This window comes from Falco punctatus (genome assembly GCF_963210335.1).
Source record: "Falco punctatus genome assembly, chromosome: 8".
Lineage (NCBI taxonomy): Eukaryota > Metazoa > Chordata > Aves > Falconiformes > Falconidae > Falco > Falco punctatus.
This window is the reverse complement of record NC_137588.1, coordinates 35,226,700-35,241,887: the sequence shown is the minus strand read 5'-3', so window position 1 is coordinate 35,241,887 and position 15,188 is coordinate 35,226,700. Positions and strand designations below refer to the sequence as shown.

Below are 15,188 nucleotides of genomic sequence, written 5' to 3'. Positions count from 1 at the left end.
ACTGCTCTGGCTCATGCCACGAGTTGTGGCAGCAGGGCCAGGCAGGAGATGGAGGCAATAGAGCTGTCAGAAATGTAACATGAAAATGCTTTAAAAGCAAGCCTCCTACAGCTCATTGGGTCCTTGCAGGCAGGTCCTAGCTTCCAGGCAAGATTTGAGTTGCAGCAAAAATACAGAGGAAGCTTCCTTCTGCCATCTTGGAGACCTGAGCATCTGTGCCCTGTGTGCTGCTTCCTGGGCAGGGAATGGTGTTTCCTTCTTCCCAGAGATTCCTCTGGCCCCCTTGCCCAGAAACACACACAGAAACAGTCAAAATAAATAACTGTACATTGCAGTTGGTTTGATTTGCTGGTCCTCTCTCAACAGCACAGAACAAATTACATTTTTTTTAAATGTAGGAATGACTGATGTTGTTTCAGGAGTAATAGCAGCAAGTACCTGTGGATCATAAATTCAGGTCCTTAGTTCTTGACGTGTCTATGTAATTAATTTCATAAACTGCTCAACTCTGGCTTAAAACTGTTTAGGTTTCTCATCCTGTTACTCTGCCTGGTAGGCTGGTTCAGGGTCTCAGTTTTTCAGTGATTAAAAACATCCTAATTCCAGCCTAAATATATTTACAAACACTATATTCCCATCTTGTTTTTTCGACGATTTGCCTTGGGTTGGTGTAGTTTTCTTTCCCATTTCACTTTTTCTCAATGATTCTTCTGTGGAAAACATAAAGCTCTTGGTCTCAAGTCTAGCAAGACAAGTTGTTTAGTCTCTTCTCATGACACACTCTCAATGCCTCTAAACAACCTCGGAGCTGTCTCTTCGCTGAATCTTCTCTGAATGAGCCACTGCTGAACACTGATGATCATAATTACAGATAATATTCCAGATGAAATCTTGACAGTGGTTTCCACAGTAGCTAATATTTTATGTTCCTTAAACTCTTGCATTCCATGAACAGATTCTGGTTTCCAAGGGCCTCATTTCTTCTTACGTTTTGTGCTTTGAGATATCTGTCCATAGGTTGGGACTAGTGGAAGACTGTTTCCCTGCTCTAAACCGACATTTTGTCAATAAACTTAAGCTTCTATCAAACATGGGTTTCATTTAGTTTTCTCCTAAAGAAATAGCTTTAAAAAAAAAAAAAAAAAAAGAAAAATTGAAAGGAACTCTTCAGTTTGAGGAAAGCTTCCATTTTCTATTCAAATAATAGATGTAAGAAAAAATTAATGGTACTAAGCGAGATGCTTCAGATGAATAGACAGTAAATAGAACACTAAAGAAAGGGGGAAGTAAATGATCTTAAATAGTGACTGAAGAATGTAGACTCCGGAATGGTGAGCTTTAGAGGCTGTTTTTGCAGATTGTAACAGCTTGATAGTTACATAAGATACGTGGAATCCTTGGCAAAGCAGGTTTTTTAGCATAGTCCAGCAAGCAGGCAGAATACATGCGTGGGGGATAGTTATTCTAGATGTAATCTGCAAGTACTTGACGTTGGAGTGGGTCCATCTAGGATGTAAGAATCATGATGAAAAGAAGATAACCTTTAGTGGTTACCAGAAGGGGGGGGAAATATAGGTTGATATGTAGAAATAGCCTTTCATAAAACTCCTAATTTTTCTGTTTCACTTCCAAATTTTATGTCCTTTGGAAATCTTGTTCAGGGAGCAAAACAGGGAATTTCAAGTTAATTTTATAGAGGCTCCACTATTCTTGCATTATTTAAAAGAACTTATACTAAGTCCTGGCATGTACATGTCCCTGTGGAGAGTTTTATAGATCATAACAACAATCACTTTTCAATTAAGGTGCCATTAATTCATGCTTCAAAGATTCTAATTTATAAGGAACAAATCTTGATTGTTATCCTGTGCCATGTTTGGTTAAGCAGTCCTTCCTAAAAATGGACAACTGGGGTGCTAGTGAAAAAGCAGCAGCTTAAAAACCACAAGAGCACTGGCCATCAGAGTCTTGCAGTAAATTTGACTGTAAGCATATTTCACCTCCTTGTTTGACAGAAACTGTTTTTCTCTTTCTATTTTCAGATATTCCATGGGCACCTAGAATTTGTAAGATCCTCTCAGTGCTGGTTTTATAGTGACATGACCACACAGACAGTGTCTCTGTTACGCTTGTGGTTCAGCTTTACGGCTGTCAACTCTTGCAAACTTTTATAATAGCTGCAAACAGCAAAACAACAGAAGTCTCAACTGTGTTTAACTGAGCTCTTCATCATGTTGCAAAGATTATTCTGTTGCATAGAAATCTATTCTTTCTCCCCTTTTTGCTTGTTTATTAATTTGTAAGAACTTCATGGAGGACTAGATTTGAAACTGTGTATGCATATATAAACACAATAATTAAGAATCCTATTACATCATTAATTTAAAAATGAAGTGATGAGCATGTTGAGAAATTAAATCTTGCAGTGAGGACTGCACAGGAATTTATGTTACAAACCAAAATGATTTGTTCTGTTGTGTAAAAGGCATCTTGATTAAGGTCAGCCTCTGAACAGAAATGGTTGCAATCTGCAACTGAAAAACTGCACCACTGTCTGCACTAGAGATTAGAGCTGGCTTGTTTTCATGCACATTTGGTCAACAGATGGTCCAACTATTCTGTGGGCATTCTGGCAATGCAGAAGTCTGCACATCAATGACAAAAACCCATCATACGAATAAGTAAAATGTCAGTGTCCATCTGAGTAAAATGAATACCCAGTGTCGACTTCTCAAAAAGTAGCGTAGCTGGCTGACTTGGAAGGAGGAAAACTAGCAAAACATCCTATTACTGCTAAATTAGCCAATACCATTTATTCTGATAACACTGAAAGAACAGAAAGACTATGAGGCTTATATAAAAGATAATATTATTGGCCTTTGGCCAGAGCATTAGTTAATATTTGCTGTCTCACTGGATTGTTACCTTAGAAATAAAACAAAAAAAAAAACCACATGATATGCTGTGAATAATTCTTCTGTTCAGTTGCATTTGCAAAGAATGGTACATGGAAGTCATGTTTCCCTAAACACAGTAGAAACAAACAACAGCAGGCAGTTTCTGGTCTGATATGCTGAGGAATACAGGGTCTTTTTTCAAGGTCACAGCTTTAATATACAGCCTATCTATCTGGCAATATGGCTTAAGGTATTCCTTTCTCTCTCCCCTGCCTTTGTGTCACCGATACACCTGTGCCACTGCAGTTTTCCCTCCTCCAGCCCCTGTTCCAGCTGGGCTGTTTCCAACTATATCAAGGGATTGGGCCAGCTTAAAAGGAAAAGAATAGAAAACATGAAAGGCAGAGTGAGAAAAACTTGCATCTTCACAGCTGAAGAAGCAGCTGTACAGGGGCGAGAGTCTGGATGAGGAGATGAGGAGTGGGGAGAAGCTTGAGGACCTTTGCCTGGAATTGGCACTCACCATTTTTTGTTGTGAAAACCGGTGTCTTTGTGGTTTTGTCCATCACTGCTTCTCTGGTTTTTGACCCCTGTCCTCCTCTTAACCATACACATAGAGCTGAAATCAACTATAGTCCCAGGCCTTTATTTGCGGTAAGCCTTGGTGAGATCTGCTAAGCCCATAGGATTTAATTTCTGATTGACCTTGAATGGGACCAGTGTTTTGTAGATGGCTTCCCTTATTCCCAGTGGTCCTGTTGTGTGAAGGAGCAGAACTCTGTCCAGTTCATCCTCCATTCAGGAGAGTTAGCGTTATTACCAGTTTTAACAAGCTTGATGAATGCAGATAGATGAAAGACAATTTTTGGTGATGCCTATTATCACCTTCTAATATAGAAGTGCAAACCTTCCTTCTTTCGCTGGTGGAACTGAAGTTGATTACGTTTTCATGAGATGGTAGTACCAGATTTTAGACTATACTTGCTTTTTACATCCTTTTGAAAGGGCAGAGAAGGGTGAATGTGTTCAGCAGCTGTACTCATATAAACAAATGTACTGGCACACACTGCTGCACCTATAACATAGAGAGTAAATACTAGTAATGTGTTTGACAGTCTGTCTAAATTGCACAAACCTAACAATTGGCTAGAAATACAGCAGGTTGTTGGTTTTTTTAATCTAACTGATTTTGTTCCAAAATGACAGTAATTTTATCATGGTGTTTGGTTACATTGTTTATAAGGTGTATATTTGCACACATCTGTTTTTAATTTTTGTAACTGAATTGCAGTAGGATTTTAACAATACAACTAATTACTGTGCATATTCAAAAGATAAAAGAGTGCCCTTAATGTGTTATTCATAACATGGAGTATGAGAACATTATAAGGCCAGGATTGTCTTTAAATATTAATTTCATGGTAGCCATGGATGCATTAGGCTTTTCTAAAGAAGAAAAACACTGAATGCAACTCTTAATTTTTTTTCCATACAGTTGACTTTTGTAAATATTTTTGTTCTCTAGAATGGAGGAGACGGTGAGAAATCTGCTAGAGAGCCAAGGATCCCCAGGCCAGCATGGAGAAGGAACTGTCAATATCATGAAGGTATATCAGGTATTAGTGACTTTTTACCTGTTTTCTTGTGATAGAAAAGTTCTTTAAAGCAAAGATCACACTACTGAGATAAATGTGTCTGGCATTGTTTCCTCTGTGTGTTTATTAGTTATGAATACTTGTAAATAGTGGTCAGTACCATCTATATTTTCCCGGGTGTTCTCTCACCAGAGTTTAAGGGTTTTCATTTTTATTGTCATTGTCTTATCTGCATTTGCTGCTCCTCACAATTAACAGGACAGAGAAACTAGCTTGGAAGACTTTATTAAAGCATTTAGTATTTTAAGTAATATATTCCAGCATCTTTAGAAAACATAGATGCTTGTGACAGCTTGACCTTCAGATTGTGATGGATAATTTTATCCACTCATAATCTTACTGAGTGTGAGGCTTCTATATCAAGCTCCATAGTTTCTTGTTGCAGTTTGTGGTAGGTGCATTTTATCAGTCTCACTTGGGGTAGACAGAGTATCTCATGACAACATTTCAGAGAGCAAAGATTTTAAGAGGTTTTTCAAAGGGAACCAGGTCTGTTTATACTCTTTATAAGAAAGGAGAGTTTTGCATTTTCCTAATGTACTGCCATATTCTGGAAGCAGTGAACCTGAGGAGATAGCAAGCCTTTTTAAGTGTCTCTGGAAACAGGAATGAAATAGATGCCAGTTCATCAGATATTCTGCACATAAATTTTTAAAAAAAAACCACTTGAGGAAGCTAATCCTGTCCTGTATCTTTTTAAACAGATTAAGTATTTTGTATAAAGACATATATTGCTGAAATATTAAAATTTATACTACGTAGTGATCCTTCAGATAAAACACTTTTCAAAAATTCTAGTTATATTAGTCCATTCTTACAACTGATGGATCAAAAATACAGCAATATAGCTAAACAAAAATGTATATTAAAGAGTATTTATCACTGTAATTTTCATTTTAAGCTTGGATTGAAGGGAAAAGAATCTTTTAGATTAACCTTCCAAAATAAATCAATTTTTCTTGTTAAAATGATAGCCTATAAAACTTAATTTCAGGACAAATTAAACTTTTTGTTGAAGTTATAATAGAACACTGTGCTTTTAGAAACTGGTAATAAAAGCATCTGTATTTTACTCACTGTCCTTTTAGAATGCAAAAATGAAACTCAGTTCCCTCCTCTTGGTTCAGAATTTAAATCCATACTTTCTGTTCACTGTTGCCACCATACAGAGGGGTTCTGAAGTGGGCTTGGTGTGAGTCCTTTGAGTGGATTACTTGTCTTGTCTGTTTATAACAGACAGCTGAACTGGTTTTATTACCTGCTTTTCTGTATGCTGTCTTACTGTGGAAAACACAGTAAGGTGGTATGACAATTAGGTTTTAGCATCTTTGGGTTTTGTTTTTGCAGTCTCAGCAAGAAAAGGAAAACAGTACTTCCGTTTCTTTACATCAAACTGGGGATTTGTGTGTTCTTTAGTTTTCTTTTAGGCACTAAACTGGAAAAAAATTAGCTATGTGGTCATTTGAAATTTGAAATTTTGTTTGATGCTTTCCTAGAGGGGACATAAACTAGTCATTTTGGTGCTTGTATATTTCTTTGTAATTTTTCCTCCATCTTTTATTTCTTAATTTTTGAAAAAAAAGAGGCAGTTTGGTAATAGTCTTGTTTTTTTCTCATTTGGGGTGATACAGACATAGGCATTTGTTGTCTTGTGCCAGCCAGGAAAATGGGTATCATGGTGTGTTTTGTGTAAAACCTCTTGGGTTTTATGTTCTGACCAACAAAAGAACAAGGCAGTTCTCTCCAGTTAATGATAACAAGAACAGTTCTTTGGTTTTCTTCATCTCTAGCAAACAGCCCGCTCTACCTAATAAAATGCTGTCTAAACCCTTTTTTTTCCCCCTTCTTTCTGGACATGGGGCTTTGTTTGAATCTGCTCGGTGGTAGTCTGGGTGGATTCCCCAAACCTGAGCCTGGCTGTCTTACAGAGTGAAGCATCTCTGCCCCAGGACCTTAAAGCACCCATATACCTGTTACTCTAGGATTTTTTAAAATCTTGTACTCCACATTGCATAACAGCTTCCTTCTCTTCCTGTTCCGTTCTTGTTCTTGGAAAAGTTCTCACTCATGATATCAGTCAGCTTGTTTTTTTGGAATTTCCATTTCTTCTGTATTGCCAATATGTAATTTTATTTGGTTATGAATTTCTTTTCATAATTCATGACTCAGAAGCAGTGGTCTTTCCTTTCCTGAAAGAATAGCTAGGCTAGTACATCCTATACCAGTCTGTGAATGGTGAAACAGGTTAAAAATATGGAACATTGCCATGAGTGTTGTGTTTTTTCTGAATGTCTCTTGACTCATTCATCCTCACATACCTTTTGTTTACTTTTATGACAAACTTCTGAACAAATAGTTTATTTTCTGGGAATTTCAAGGAATGTCTCTATTCACATGCAAAACAGTACATTCCTGCCCTCATATGGCTACCTATTAGATCAGAAATGGGTTCACTTGATGTGTGTTGATGAGTCACATGGTAAAAACAATGCAGTATGATTTAGGCAACAGCCACATGTAATAATAAAAGCTAATACCTGAAAGGTGCTTCAAAGCAAATACTTGGCAAAGAATGTGTGATCTGAAATGTTCACAAAATATTTTAACATTGAAAAACATATTAATAAAACATTATATGAATCATTAATCTGTTATTGAAACCAACTGTGTGGAAATCATGGACAAACATATAATCTAAATACAGGATGAATTTTATTGCAAATACTGCGTCCAGGTTTGGCAAGAGGCATCAATATTGCAATACAAGCATTTCATTTGTACCTTTCCAAATGGATTCAGACATTTTTTTCATATATTTATAAGGGTAATTCACAAATGGGAATAGAACTTGAATGTACAACCTAGGTAATGTTTCTGAAAAAACACTGATGTATTTGGGTTTTTGTGAACATGATAACCATATCCTGTATTTGTAAATGAAGTATAGATGTGAGCTAACACACAAAAAAAAAGGTTTTTATGGTCTGAATTCAAGTGATGCGTACACAAAACTTACTGAATGTATAAATACTAACATTGTTTTGAAAGCCATCCTCTACAATCAGTTACCTTACAGAAAATATTCTGAATCATAGCTGTTCTCTGTGATTACTATGATATGATATGATCAGTACTCATTGCAAGAGAGTATCAGATTTTACTGCAGTTTCACACCATGTATTTCATAACAAATGAGGACATGACCTAGGGGATCTCCAGGGTGACTTGCTCACATATGTCCCATATTTTCTGACACCATGGTAAGTTAGTTTTAGTGTGTGAAACCTGTTCAAATTAATATCTGAATACTTATAAAAGATGCCTCTTGTGCAATAAACACTTTTGATCTATTGACCATTGTCTACGTATTTGTTTTTTACAAATCTAATTATTGTTCTGGGATGTATGAAATTGAGTTCTTATTATAATATCAATATGCCTGACTCCAGAATAAATATTCTTGCTGGTGAACATTAGATGTTGCATGGTGATCATGTTAGAAGAATAATAATAAGATGGAGCCCAGAGCGTGCAGTATTATTGCAATATTGTGTTAGATCTTGCTGAGATTCTTACTTGAAGCAAAATATTCTAACCCTTTCCATAGAGCTAGCTGCCCTATGGGAACTTAATTTGCTGGACTTAGAGATGGATGATGTGATTTCTTTAGGGTAAATGAATTTAGAAGCAGGACTGTAAACAAAATTCTCCTCTGTTATCATTTTACATAATAATGACTGAAGGAAGATTTATAATGAATGCTAACGTAAATGTGGACAAGAATATGTGTGATTTGAATTGCTGTGAACCATCATATTTCTTACTTAAATGTTTACTTGACTAAAAAGCTCTAGTATGTAAGAGCTTTATGATGTTTCCAAGAGGCATTGCCCATGTAAAAGTAAGACCATGAAAGGCCAAAGCAATACCTCACCCTAATATTCTCATTCAAGACACAAGTACTTTATCTAAGAGAGAGAGAGATCCCCAGAAATAACTGTGTGCAGTACTTGAACCCAAGACATTAAAACAAGCAGCCCACAGACTTTCCTTCCAATGTTTGTCCTTGTGATTTGGATATCAAACCCCAGAGTCTCTTTCTTGTTTGATCACAATACTGGATAACTAGGTAGAGTCTTACCTGATTACAGATAGCTCAAAGACTTTCAAGGTTTTTTTAAAATCCTTTTGACTGCATGTCAGTGTACAGTGATTGAAATGAATGAGGAAGAGAGTTTGTTCTGAGTTCACGATTTGTTATAATTCTACAATTGTCAATATGTGCACTAAAGCTCAGGACAGACATGGTGCAGTCACGTTGGAGTGGAAGGGTGATGTTCTGTTTACAGTACTGTGTTTGCGAGACTACATTTTGATTGTTTAATTTGCTACAGATTTCTCCATTTCCTTGGGCAAATTCACTTTATCTGTCCATCTTTAACCTTTGTTTGTAAAAAAAGGATAACAACTTATCATTTAGTCTCAAGTATATTTAAGACATCATCATATATATAAACTGCTGCTTCTGTGGCAACAGGAAGTGTTATAAGTACAGAGCCAGTTAGTTGTTTTTTTTTTTTAAAAAAAAAAGGGGGGTTTCACATTTCCTGGTAAACTTGGAAAAAGGCTTATTTCTCCTAAGGAATTTGTTTAACATATGAACACTTCTAATAGAAAAAGAATCAGTTTTGAAGTGGAGCTTGGATGGTCTTCAAGCAGGGCTGTCCTGTCTTGTATTAAAAAGTATGGAAATGAATTTTTGCTGTTGGGACTTTGGGGATTTTGAGACATGAATTCATATGAAAAAACTCATGACTGTAGGGGCTGTAATCTCTTCAGAACCACACTGTGCTGCTTTGAGATTTGCACTCCAAATTCTTTCTGTTCTTCTCATCAGCAGGAACTGAAATCCTGGGTTGTAGGCAGCCTGAATCCCACCCCATCTTATGTCACTGGCCCAGTCATCCCTCAGGTTCTGTGCGAGTGCAGAGTGTCTAACTGCTTGTTTACCAGCTGACATGGTCTAGACTACTTTTCAGCAGCAGGGATTTTCATCATGCTGGACAGTGCAGGTCCTCAGAGATTGATTATACAAATTCAGAAGGGGAACAACATGAATAATGAGGTCAGGGGATTGTCAAGGGGAATGATCCCTGTACTGAGTTCAGTGCTGTTGAGTTGACTCCAAGAGAAGTCTGGCTGAAAGACTCAACAGAGGTTACAGGTAGCTTTAATAGTAGGGTGTATTTGCAGGTTTCTTTGGCCCTGGGTGCAGTGGTGAAGAGCAGCTTGAATCCTTACATTTTTTTAAGTGAGGTGTGACTTGTTCCATTTTTACTCCACTGCTCATTTTGGCACCCATGTGACTACACTGGACATCCAAGTGGTAGCAGACAGTTTAAGCAATTGCAGCCGATGCGTTTGGATGGGCTCTTCTCACTGAGGAAGAGCTGTGACTGTGGTTCAGCTCTGCTTTTTTTGTCGCTGTGGAGGGATGATGAGATTTTGAGAAGTAATTGACTTCAGAAGAGATTTCTTAGGCTTTAGTGTGCACCATGAGAAGAATGGCACACAGCTCCATGGGGGACATCTGTCCCATTTGCCAGGCAACACCACCAGTGCAATCATGAACTCACGCTACAGCTTTACAGGAGGAGTGGCTTTGAACATAAGGAATTTCAGTTTCATTTCCCACCCTCTTGCTGGATATAAATATGTGTGCATGTCCCTGCCTTATCCACAGCTAAGAAAAAAGATTTAACTGTGAAGACTCAATACTGGTAACTTCCAACACCAAGGATAAAATCATTCCAGTCTTACAAGACTTCTAATTCTCAGTCATGAAGTCTGGAGCATTTTGCCATTTGCTTTCTGAAGCAGGTGTCAGAGAGGTGTGACTACATAAGTGGTACAGGCACATTTCAGGTGGCATTGTTGGCCAGATCAACCCAATTTTTTGTCTGCGTGCTTTGAGACTCAGATGTGGAACAGTTGTTGTGACTGTCACTTCTAATTTGCATGGTCGTTGGTGTCAGCAGCTCTTTCATGAGAAAAAAAAAAACAAAACACCACAACTGTAACTATTGGCAATACAATTTTATCTTAACACAAAATTACAGAAGCTTAATATTCAGGCCACTGATATGTAACATTTTATAGATGGGGCATGGCCATGAATTGAAAAAAAGGCACTAGCTGAATTCCCCAGCTGAAATCCACGTTGGATTTTTAATGCTAACTTCCATTGCAGAAAGAGGAAATATATCCTTAAAATTAAACTTATATCACTGGACTGGAAGTGCCCACAGGAGACTGCATCAACCAGGCCTCCTAAGCTGCTATGGAGAACATTACTAGACAAAGCTTTGCAGTTTTGTGTCTCCCAGAGGACAGGAGAGGAGCCACCCACACTCTTGGGAGCTCCCCCAGAAATCCCGGGCTGTCAAGGACACAAGCATTTGCTTGGGCTGCTTTTCCGTACAGAGAAATGCAGGGCTAGCTCAGTAACAACAAATTCCTTATGGCTTTTCTCTGGTAGATTTCCACTACTGTGCAAAGATTCTGATAAATATTTGTTCCCATATTTAACTAAATTAAGATTGGATTCTTGCCCCCAAAGGAGGTGGATGGTGCTCCTCAGACAATGTTCAAAATTACAGTTTTGTTCCAAGGACAATATGTGCAAATAGTTTTCTTTTTGATTGTTGTAATACAGTAACAAAGCAATGGACTTACATTTAACACAACGAAGTCTCATAACTGAAACGTGCCATTTGTGTGCCAGTTTCTCAGAAAACAAGCTGTTCTTTCCTTCCCAGAATCCTCTATATATCCACAGTAACAAGAGGTGAAGAGTGACTGATTCTATGGTACTATTATGTATTATACCAATTGTAATTCTGCGTTTAGATTTTCCTCTGCAGTATAGTGCTGCTTTGCTATGACTTTCTTCGAGTTCTTACTCCTGGAATGAATCTAAAAAAGTCAGCCTATATACATTGCCTAAAGCCTATACATATGAAAGGGGCATAACGGAGATTCAGAGACAGTCTCTGGAAAGCAGGGTGATGATGTGGTTCACAGCCTAACTGATACAGGTCATCCTAATGCATACGGGGACTTCCCATTTATGCACAACAGGTTGTCTGCAGCCTTAATCTTGACATAATGGTGGTGTTCTGGTTGCTTTTTTTCTGATTCAGGGGATGTATTTGAGAGAAAAGAGTATGGCTCTAAAATGCCTCTGCTTGGTAGCCCTAAAAGACGGGAATAATCTCCGGGAGTTTATAGCTGATATCACTTTTAAGGTAATCTATCTGTTGCTTGGAGAGATGCCGGTATCTTCATATGTAAAGATGTTGCTCTGTATCTGCACGTATTCCTCACACAGGTCAGCTCGGGGCTACCAGCCGCAGGGCTGTGCAGGCACGCTGGCCGAGGGCAGCCCACGCTTTGGCTATGTGAGAAGGCCAGCCTGCAGGGCTGCTGTGCCATGCTTGCCGTGGCACCCAGTGCCACTTCCAGGCCCACTCTGTTTCTCAGTAGGGCAGTGAGATCCCCAGGGAGTTGTTGTCATCTCCCATCTGGCAACAGCTTTTAGAGGTCCCAGGTCTGTAATGTGTCTCCTGGCTCTTGATCAAAAGAAGATTTTAATGAGGGGGTCTTACCTATCTGTAGCCTGTCCACGTCCCTGTGAGGATCCATATGTGCTCTGTTGACCTGGCGCAACATTGCCCATCCTGGGCTGGTATTGAAGAGGTTCTGGTTGGGCAAGAGGGTCAGTCAAGTAAAGAAGCATTTTTATCTATCAAATCCTTTGTGTTTCCCGAGTAAGGGTAATGAGTAAGAAATAAATAGGGACAACTTGCAGCAATCAGCTGTTCAGGGGAAGAAGTGTTTGGACAGAAAAGTTGAAAAAATGGTTTGTATTCCTTGGTATTCCAAGGTTGGGTCATATGTATGGCCAACTCACTTGCTCGGTCCCTGTTTCCACATCTCCATAAAAGATATTGTTCACTCTGAATTTTGAACTGTGATTAATTTATGTTTTCAAATAGAAAGCAGTGCTATATTTTAAATTTTAAAAAGTTGAAAAAATGTAAAATTGTGCTTGTTTCCTGTGGGGAAAAAATATGCTGTATTCACAAACATTCTCTCTCTGAATTTTAACAGAAGAATGCCCTTACCAATATATTTGTATTTCAATATATTTGTTTTGGAAAGAATATGCACTGATGATCAAGTATTTTTAATTTCAGTTAAATACATTTGCTCTAAACTGTAATAACATATTTGAAAAGCTGAAGTTTTGGTCTGATCCAGAATGATTGTTCCTGCATTTTATTTTTGTGTGAAGATGCATTCTGAGCTTCTTTTAGAAGTTCTCCTGACAATATTATAAGACAAACTATTTCCTGCTATTTGCAAAAAGTTACCTGTTTTTTTTAATAGTTTACTAATTTTTTTGTCCTAATCCCACAGGCCAGCTTGTGCAATTGTGCTTATGGTAAGAACTAGTTAGTTAATATGCTGCTGTCATTCCAAAACAATAGTTAATACTCATCTTCAGGTAGGTCCTTTAAAGCCTTTTTTTTTGGTATTCCCTAAAGAAACAATCTACAGAAAACTGGATCAAAAAGTATGACTACTTGGGAGACTTTCTGGGAGGGGGGAAAAAATTCACTCAAAAGTTTTTCGTTCCATTAAAAAGAGTAATTTGGCCTTCATCCAAGTAGTGAAAAGTCATTATTTAAAAAAAAAAGGAAAAAAAGTGAAGGGCTGCAAAGGGAAGGAAAATTGGCTTATTTCTAGCAATCTAAATCTGGAGTAATTCTATTGCCTTAATTGCTGTTACATAAAATTTACTGAATTTAATTTTCAGAATAGTTTGGCTTGTTTGTACTTCAGTCAAAGGTAGGTATTTTAATACTGTCACTTTAGTCAAGTGTAGTTACTTAATACTTACAAACTCCTTTAGGAAAGTTTAAATGCTGCATATAGGTTTCCTGGGAGGAAAGATGATTATTTTAAGTATGGTACGGTAATGAACCATTTTTTAAGAGAATATCTGCATGAAAAATAACGCTGCATATTCTTCTCATAATAGCATATATACACATATGAAGAAGGCATTAGCTTCTAGAACATATTTTTTTTCTGCTTATAACTTTTCTATTCAGTGTAGCTGAAATCTTCCATTTTGAAAAGGAACAACACACTGAGTTACTGCCATACTGCCATGCCACCACTGTGCCTGAAACCTGGCTTGGAAGAGTCACTTCCAGAATGGTCAGTCTTTGATTTCACTTCTGACAGATGAAGTGCCAGAGGCAAGGGTGCTGCTGATAGATGAATATCCATTCACTAAAGACAGAATGGTATCAACCGCAATATTTGGCCACGAGGTTAGCGTAGTTTACTTCGACATCCAGGACTGATGTTCAGCTGGGGACCTAAAGACAGGAAACTCCATCTACTTTTACTGAACTGATAAGTACAGTTAACTTCACTGTGAAGGCTTTTTTCTTTTACAGCCCTTTTTGATCTGAACTTTTTCAAAAAAATACATGTTTCTGATGCATGGAAGAGCCAATAAAAGCATCATCAGGAAATTTATTAATGTTGCTGCAGAACTGTTCAATAGGGGTGATAGCTTGTACTAGTGAGGAGCATTTTGAATGAAGAATAATATGTAGTACACTTGGATTGATATGCGAGTGGTAGGAGGCTAATACCAGAAACATAAAGTACTTTGTTCTCTTATCCATCACATGTATTTAATCTACAGAATGGTACTGCTCACTCTGTTCACTTTGTAAGTAAAATCCAGAGATGAAAAAAAAGATTTTTATATGGTTTTCCTGACAACAGTAATGTTAAACTGTGAACAATTTGGGATGTTTCTGTAAAATTTTGTGATATACGAGCATTCCTTTCTTTTCCTTCAATTTTGGTCAGCTTGTTCTGAACAAAAGCTGATAGCTAAACAAAAATATGACTACACTTGCTGATGTGCTGTTTAAAGCAAAACTATATTTTAACCGATCCTTCCACTGGAAGGAAATAAAGCATGAGAAAACAGCTGAATACATAGATAGAAGTAAGCAAGGTAAAACCAGAAGTCATTTTTGTAGCCCTGAACTCAGAGATTACTTAGATTGCACTGTCTAGTTGCATGTAAATTTTTTTTTTTACATTCTAACTTGTTTGCCCAGTTATGGGGGGAGCGTTTCAGACCTGGGTCATGGTGTTTAATGGGATTCCCATTAGCAAATACAGAAAATCCAGAAAAAAACGTTGCAGATAGAACAGACGTATTCAGGTCACAGTGATATCAGTGACTACTCCTGTCTCAAGCATCTTGCAGGAAACACTTTTGTGAATTCATCAGTTCACATTTCTCTGACTTAACATACAAGTGTCTTTCACACATCTCAGGTTTCACCAAATGAGATCGGTTATAAAGCATATCAGAAGATACTGCAAAATTTCAAAGGGCATATTTAAGAGGGACTGAGTTGCAGTAAACAAGTGGTAATTAAAATTAAGGAAAAAAAGGCCATGGTGGGGGAGAAAGGAGAGCAAGGTGCCACTGGAAAACAATTTTAACCTTGTTGGAATTTTAAGTTAGTAGTCC

The 15,188-nt window shown here is 37.7% G+C and overlaps 1 protein-coding gene across 15 annotated transcripts in view; it reads left to right on the top strand.

Moving 5' to 3' along the window:
- The window catches only part of NCKAP5 (NCK associated protein 5), a 245,332-nt gene that overhangs the window by 98,831 nt on the left and 131,313 nt on the right, over nt 1-15,188 (top strand). For 14 of the 15 annotated variants that reach the window (XR_013930049.1, XR_013930050.1, XM_080399615.1 and 11 more), the window contains one exon: nt 4,423-4,513. Coding sequence is in view for 13 of the 15 variants with exons in the window: in XM_080399615.1 (XP_080255741.1) it covers nt 4,423-4,513 (91 nt within the window). In the remaining 2 variants the exon portion in view is untranslated. The remainder of the gene's footprint in view (nt 1-4,422; nt 4,514-15,188) is intronic. The other variant, XM_080399613.1, reaches the window with a different exon arrangement.